The sequence below is a fragment of the Convolutriloba macropyga genome, chromosome 8 (assembly GCF_964194025.1).
Source record: "Convolutriloba macropyga chromosome 8, txConMacr16.3, whole genome shotgun sequence".
NCBI classification, from domain to species: Eukaryota; Metazoa; Xenacoelomorpha; order Acoela; family Convolutidae; genus Convolutriloba; species Convolutriloba macropyga.
In genome coordinates, this window is record NC_134475.1 from 30,571,968 (window position 1) to 30,579,654 (window position 7,687).

Below are 7,687 nucleotides of genomic sequence, written 5' to 3' on the forward strand. Positions count from 1 at the left end.
AAAAAAAACTTTTTTTGGTTTCCAAATCATTTCAAGGAGCTGCAATTAATGCACGGTGTGTTCTCAACCTAAAATGAGTTTGCGCGGCCTAAAAATACTAAATTTCTTGTAATGCTATTTTTTCACACCACCTAAATTATTTGGTCCGTAACATAATCAGTAATTTATTTAGTCCGTAACTTAGTTAGTTCGTAATTTGGTTTGTCAATAACTTGATCATTGTCATTTAAGTTTTGCGATAAATATTTATAAAATATCAATATTTTAATTATAGTAATATTTATCTTCGCTGTCAACTTGGAAATAAAATTATTGGTATCGTTCATGTTTTCAGGTAATGATGTGACCTTTACTGCTATTTGAAAAGTGCAATATTTGAGTGTCAACAAAGTGCGCAAAGTGTACCCCAGCCAACTTTTATTAACTCATTTTTATTTAATTGTTTATTCGAACTTTCTGGGCTCGTTTATTCGACTTTGAACTCAACCGACCTCGAACTTTTTAATCATCACATTCTACTTAAATAATTTGTAGATAGCTGTAGTTTTATACCCCGGTAAACTTATTTGGAATACAATATCGAATACATATATTTTGGAATACAATGACTAGTGATAGTCAAAATGAGCCATTTTTGTCAAAGTTCAAAAAGAAAAAGAGTGGTGGAGGTACTGGGAATCGAACCTCGTACAATGAAGACAACTTGCTGGTTAATGATCGCTTGACGGCGTGTGCTGTAGCGGAAAGGGGAGATCAGTTGGACATCAATGAAGAGGCGGAGTTTACTTACAATAACGCTTCATATTTTGCAGTGTTTCAATTCGCCTCTTGTTTTGATGTATTTCTCTTCCTAACTGGGATCCTGTTTGCCGTTGTGCAAGGTAAATAATTGTTAAATTTGAAAGCTTTTGTTTTCTGACTGATCAGAGTAGCTTTGTTTATTCTTTTTTTCTAATTTGCACTAGTAGTTTGCGATCTGTGATAGATATGGCGTCTGCTCATTGTTTTACAAAAAATCGAAGTTGCACTATTTTTCCTTCAAAGGGCATCATATAAAAATACCCGCTCTGGGTCTAGCAGATGCATGCCATCTTAACATTTGAGACAATATATTTGGTCGTGATAATTTGTGCGGTTGCTATAGTTTCAAATCAAGTCCCACGGACCGCTAAGGCATGGGCATTTCTGTGGTTTAATTATTGAGTTCGTGAAAATATAGGGGGTGCTAACTTACTTTTGCCTTTCAGCATATTAGGAATTGAGGAGCCTTTCAGTTTTTCAAGAACGAATAATCGATCCCCTTCAAGCGATAAATATGTTAACAAAATGTATATTGTTTGTAAAATGCAACTCTAGATGATTGGAATTTCGTGTTTTTTTGCACTAATTTCTCAACTAGCCCAAATGAAAATTTGTTTTGAAGTACAGAAGTTCACGATGAGGGGTGGGGGGGGGCACTCAAGAGAATGTTTTGAGATAAAGTAAACAAGAGAGAATTTCAAGTGAAAGAAATTTCAAGCTTCCCTGCTTTTTTTTGAAACATGTAAATTACTCAGACTATAACCCTAAGGTTAGATATCTACATGCTCTAAAATGTTAAATAAAATAATCAGCATTGTTATTAATATAGTAATCTTCAAATTTAAGTTTCTCTTTAAGTTTCTCTGAATTTGTTTTCACAGGTACTTCGCAAATTTGGGAGAAAGTTTTGACGCTTTAACAAAACCAAGCTTCAAAATATCTGCTCGCCAAGGCAAGACTCAGCAGTATTTGTAAAAATTGAGGCTTGCTTTATCAACTATTGCGAAGATGAGACTAGCATTTGAAGACCTTTGTTAGCAAAATCAATCGGCAAGAATGTCTTCAGAGGCAGTTACTGTTTTTGAAAATTGCGTAAGTCAAATACTCACGTCAGCAAGAGATTCTTTGGAGCCTCCAATTAACAATTGAAACTTTTTTGGAAAGAAATGATGCTACAGACATTTGCAAAATAGTTCGGCACTTCGGTTTTATAAATTTGGAACAAAAAAGGAGTGCGACGTCTAATTTTAAGCGACGTACAACGATTGTTTAGACGTTTTCAATAAAGTGCTGATTCGGAGCAACAGGTTGTGAAATAAGTTTTTTTAAAAAAAACTTTGTCTTTTTTGCGCTGTTTGCTATTCTGATTGGTATCAAAAACATGAGGAAATGAAATGATACCTTTGAATAAAATATACCTAAATCAGGGACGCGAAGTTGATTCATCGAAAACTTGTATGGCCCCTGCAAAGCAAAACAGTGCCTATCAATGTTTCCTCCAAGAGCAAGCCAAATGAGAGATGCGCCCTGCATTGCAAATGTAAAACAACTGTCGAATATTCTGTCACAATTCTTTGCAAACCAATTGTAAAGCATCTGATGTGGTCGAAAATGATTTTGCATTTTGTGAATACCTAGTCATGGTGATGGTGATAGTGGAGGTAGTCCGAGTTTGAGTTTAGATTTCACTTCCTGTATGATATTCATGTACAAATAGTAGCAACTAATATGTCAAAGAAGTTGAAGAAGAACATCTTTGCATCTTTTGGAGTTAAGTGCTTCTAAAAATAAAACTGCAGACAGAAACATTTTTTGGCCTCATCGCTGTTTTTTCTTCTTTAAAGAGGGAGAAGAATAATAGTTTTGTTATAAATCAGAAGTGGACTATCTTCTTTCAACATCATATCTGTAAACAGACATTGATTGCCTCATTTGTAAAAAGTTTCCATGATTCTCGACTTCTGGCAGCATGGATGATGGAGATGGGACTTCCCAGAAACTGTTGTAGGAAGAGAATCCTCTGCTTTCCTCTTGCTTTTCCCCCCTCTATTTTTTCTGTGAATGCCAGCTCTTCCAGTTGCTGTTTCTTGAGGGAATCGAAGTTGCCTTTCTTTGATGTCTTTAAGGAGGCGCGCTTGTCCACATGTTAATTTTCGGATATCGAGATTGCTCATCCGGGCCGTCCGTGACACTCTTTGCATTTCGCGCATGCACCACATTTCAAAGCCAGAGATCTCATTTTTAAAGATGCTTCGATATGGTTCAATTTTCAGAGCAGTATGTATAAATCGGGTAACAGCCTTTCAATACACGTTACCTACATTCTAAAGACAGTTTTTTTTGTACACAGAATACCTCTCAGCTGCTGGAATGCTGCCTTGGCTGAAGTGCTTCTGATAGTTACTTCCTTGTCTCTACAGTCCCAGGGAATTGTGCAGCCTAGTTTTTTTGAATAATCGATTTATTTCAGGGTTTTTCTTGCCCACTCTTATTTCACAAGACGGTGGTCTCGTTTTCTTTGGGATGACCATCAATTATGTTTTTATGTTTTTTTATTCCAAGATTTTTGCTAACACTGTGGAGTTGTGGCATCAGGAATTGCAAGTCTTCTGTGCATGTGGCTATCAACACCGTGTTATCGGCGTGTCTCAAGTTGATGTTGACGTCCCCAACGACCAGGCTAGGGAGGTGCTTCATTGTTCGCATCAATTACTCGCTAAAAAGAGAAAAGTCAGCGAGATGGTGCCCTCTTTTGATGGGCACCATCTCGCTGACTTTGTCTCCTACCCTGATGCCTGCTTCTTAATGGTAGTATGGATAATTCTCAAGTCTATCACCAAGATCTCAGTCGTCCAATAAGTGCATCAGTTCGTTATTTACAACCCTGTCGAAGGCTTGTGTAGTCGACGAAGCATAGATATAATTTTTTTTGCATTTGGATTGCCTGCTGACCGAGTGTATTCAATACGAAAACCGCATTTCTGGTTCCACAGTTAGCTCGGAAGCCATACTGACATACATCTATTTCATCATTGATTTTCGCTTTCATGCGTTGGCCAATCACCTTGAGCAGAATTTTGGTCAGGGTAACATTAGGCTGATTGTTCTGAACTTTTCACATAACCAGTTCCAGGTCTTTTTGGGAAGGGAAATGGAAATCGGTTGGCACATTTCCTTCGTGAGCCCGCCCTGTCAATATATGTTATTCATCAGATTGTGAAGATAACAAAATGCAGTACCATTGAGAATCGTCAATATCCCCACTCTTACGTTATCAGGTTCCGGTGTTTTTCTGTTTTTTTGATTTTTTATTTTGCGTGGGCTATTTCTGATTTCAAAATGTCGGGCCCTGAGATGGTTGCTTCAAAACAAAGTGGCATTTGTTGCCTGTTGGGATCGTCATACAGACCTTCTATATAATCAATCTATTTCCTTCCCTAGACATCACCTTCCTCTGTTAAAAGGTTGCGCTCCCTGGCCTTTGCCAGTGAACTTTAATAAGCTTCTGTACCTTTCAGCGATCTGCCGTTGTGCTTCCATTACCTGAATGTGACGATGTTCCTCCATCAGCATGTTATTGTACTTTTCACCTTCTGCGGATTTTTTATTCAGGTAGATCTCCCGGGGATTATATCATTGATTTCTAACTTCTTGTGATACAAATAATAATCATCTGGACGATTATTCAGCTTCGCTTTCAGCCTTTTCTCCATTAGCTCCACGATATCATCCTTAAATCAAGGCTTTCGCTTCTCTTTCTCCAGCACTTACTTGCGTCATCTAACGCTGAGCTAAAAAAAATCCATATGACTCCGCTATTGTCATTTCCCATTTTTCTTTATTTTGCACTTTACCATTCATTGTGTCGTGCACCTTAGCTATCATACTTTGGCTGATGTTCTCCCAGGCCGGCATTGTTATGTCCGTTAGTCCTCATGGGCAGTTTGAGCTTCATCCTAAACTTGACCACAACTGGGTGGTGATCAATGCCACAATCAGCCCTCAGAGATGTAAATTGGGAAGCTAGACATGAACGTTTTGCGTACTATCACGAAATCAATTTGGTTCATGTATAGCCCGTTGTCACTCCTCCGCGTCCATAGTTTTTCTCGGGCTTCGTGAACCAAGTCTTCATGATGCACTTATCATTCTCTCAGCACCATTCTATCAGACACCCTCCTCTCCCATTGATATGGCAATGAACCCTTTGATTCAAACTCATTTCTACAATATAACCAACATCATTGGTATGAGATTTATTTTTGGAAAAAAGATGGTATGCCCGTCTTTCTGTGTTGTTCCCTGTCTGTTCCATCTCTTCCCAGACAACCCCCATTATCTTCCATTTGAATATTTCCATTTCCGTATTCGAGTCTCCAGTTTAACGTGTTGTAGCAGGGTTCTGACATTCCACGTGGCCAGTATTGGGGTGATCTTTTTCCACTTACGTCTGATGTTCTTCTTTTTCGTCTAGTCAAAATTGGCAATAGCTGGTTGACTATCGGTCTCGACTTGTTCATCGGGGTTTCTGCCGGGTGAGGCTCTGTATTTCGTTCCATTCACGCCGTTTGCTATTTGCCTGGAGCGGACTATAGGAGCTACAAAAATCTTTTTTTTTCTATGAAGCGTGAAACAATGAAGACTGCCTGCTTTTAATGCTTTCCAGTCTCGTTAAGTTGTGGTAAATTGCCATTTTATCTGATACTGTGTAAAAAAAACTTAATACCAACAGAATAACCTTGTTGCTATTTTAAGGGTAACTGCTATCTGTTTTTTTCTGATATCTGAGGGAAATAATGTTACTGCAGGTGCTAAGGTGTTACCACGAGTGTTTAGTAACTTGTTCTTTTTAAGGATAATCTGACATCCTTGTTCATGCGACGAGCAAATTTCAATCAGCAACTTCAAACGCAGATTGACATTTTATGCAAAAAAGTTAAAAATCTTTTCTGGCTGTTTCAAAATTGATTGATCATTACTAATGAATAAGGTATCATCATTCAATAGAGTGAAGGCACTACGGGCTTATAAATAGAAGTTGTTCTGTTAGTCATCAAAGGTTAAAATACCATTAAATGCTATTGTATTGTATTCAAAAAAATGAAATTTTGCTGGTAACCTGATTATAATGAAACGTCATAAAATTTGGAATTGTTTCTAAATTGTTTCAGTTATTGTTTATAATTTTGCGTATTGTCAGGTGTGTTGATGCCACTGTCGACGGTCTTTTTTGGTGACATTACTGGACAACTGGCGTTGAACTTCTCTGATCTCAATCCAATCGATGCGCTTCATAAACTACATGAGTTTGAGAATGAGATGATTGACAATTGCGTTAAACTGTCAATTTTGGGAACCGTGTCTCGTTTGTGGGTATATACAAATCACACTGGTCACAATTGCTGGTCAAAATTTGGTACACAGACTGAAGCAGAAAGCTTACCAAGCTTTCCTCAGGTTAGATTTTGTCAAATTTTGTGTACAGACTAGTGTAGTGAGATAGTACCCAAACTTCCCGGCCTTTTTATATTTTGATCATCATTTTACCGCCAAATCCCCTTTAGGTCGATTTCTAAGAAGTCGAAAATATCTCTAAACTCGACGGATGGTGGCGAGCAAGTTTTGCTTTTTAATGTTCACATTATTGGTATAAGAGATATCAGAAAAATTTCTTTAAATGTATCTCGCTCCTAACTTGAGATAGAGAATCTGCATACATAGTAATAACTGTATTGCAACCTCTAGGCAGAACACGGCGTGGTACGACCAGCAGCAGAGTGGCCAGCTACAGAATAGACTTGTGGAGGATTTGGAGAAAGTGAGGCTGGGAGTGAGTGACAAAATCTCACTAGCTGTCCAGAACTTGTCTTCATTCATCGCAGGAATATCCATTGGTTGGCATTTCAAAACTTTTTGTGCCCATTTGCTTTTCTCAACTTATTGAATTACTTCAGGTGATCCTTATAAGGCCAAAAGCGAGGGTAAACTCACAAAAATTGTCAACTGTTCTGTGTCTTGAGAGAAAATATCTTTCTTTTGAGAAATAATCTTGGTCCGCGGCCATAGGATTTTGAGATATATGAAAAAAGGTCTTGTAGACCATTGGACGGGAAGTTGTAAACAATGGCAAAGCATAGGCGGTAGAATACCGGAAACGACTCAAAGTGTCGTGCAATAAAAACTCTCATCTAATCCTGCCTATTTTAGAAATTTGAAAAAAGAAATAAAAAAGCAATATACAGTGCAAAAAAAATCAATTTTTAGTGAGAAATGTGAGTAGATAGGGGGGGGAGAGGGTTGGCGGGAGAGGTGTTTGTGGGGGGGGGGGGGGTCAAAAATTCTCGAAATGACCTTATATATTACCATCAGTCCTTAATTACAATACATTACAAGATAAGCTACTTGGTAGGGGCAGGTAGGTGGCGGTCTGTATTTTAGGTGTGACTTATATAGGATGTGTAAGTAGGTGTGAGTAGGTGTGACTTATATAGGATCAAAACATCTAGTAATGACCTCTTCACCTTGTTTCCAGCAGTTTCCAGCAGTTTCTAATAACTATACATTACAATGTAAACTACTGATAAAGTGAAATGTGCGAGAACAAAAAGTCAATCAAAAACAGGGGTAAATTTTTGAAGAGAAAGAAGTCAATTTTCAAGTTACGAACAAACTTGCTCTAGCTTAAAAAAGTTAGCCCATAGAATACGGGAAACGACTCGAATAGTGTGCAATATAATTGCTATCCTAATCTTATCCAAGGAATGTTGTCTAAGAAATATCAAAGATAAGAATTGACGAAGAAATAAACAGTTTAATTAAACTGTAGACATGGCTTTAAAAAGTGAGGATACTTTTTTAATTTTTGGGATCTGGGAGGTGGAAAGTG

General features: G+C 37.8%; 1 protein-coding gene across 1 annotated transcript; it reads left to right on the plus strand.

The window, feature by feature from the left end:
- Positions 1-338: 338 nt before the first annotated feature.
- LOC142344072 (uncharacterized) lies at positions 339-6,690 on the plus strand. The gene is made up of 3 exons (XM_075395552.1): positions 339-881; positions 6,002-6,258; positions 6,547-6,690. Exons 1-3 carry the CDS (start codon positions 605-607, stop codon positions 6,595-6,597), a joined length of 585 nt encoding a protein of 194 aa, XP_075251667.1. The 5' UTR covers positions 339-604; the 3' UTR covers positions 6,598-6,690.
- Positions 6,691-7,687: the final 997 nt, after the last annotated feature.

Bases quoted from the DNA above. Each gene is read 5' to 3' on its own strand.
- LOC142344072 (XM_075395552.1), top strand. From the start codon at position 605: ATGACTAGTGATAGTCAAAATGAGCCATTTTTGTCAAAGTTCAAAAAG. The intron at 882-6,001 runs GTAAATAATTGT...GCGTATTGTCAG, and splicing joins CCTGTTTGCCGTTGTGCAAG to GTGTGTTGATGCCACTGTCG. The intron at 6,259-6,546 runs GTTAGATTTTGT...TGCAACCTCTAG, and splicing joins GCTTACCAAGCTTTCCTCAG to GCAGAACACGGCGTGGTACG.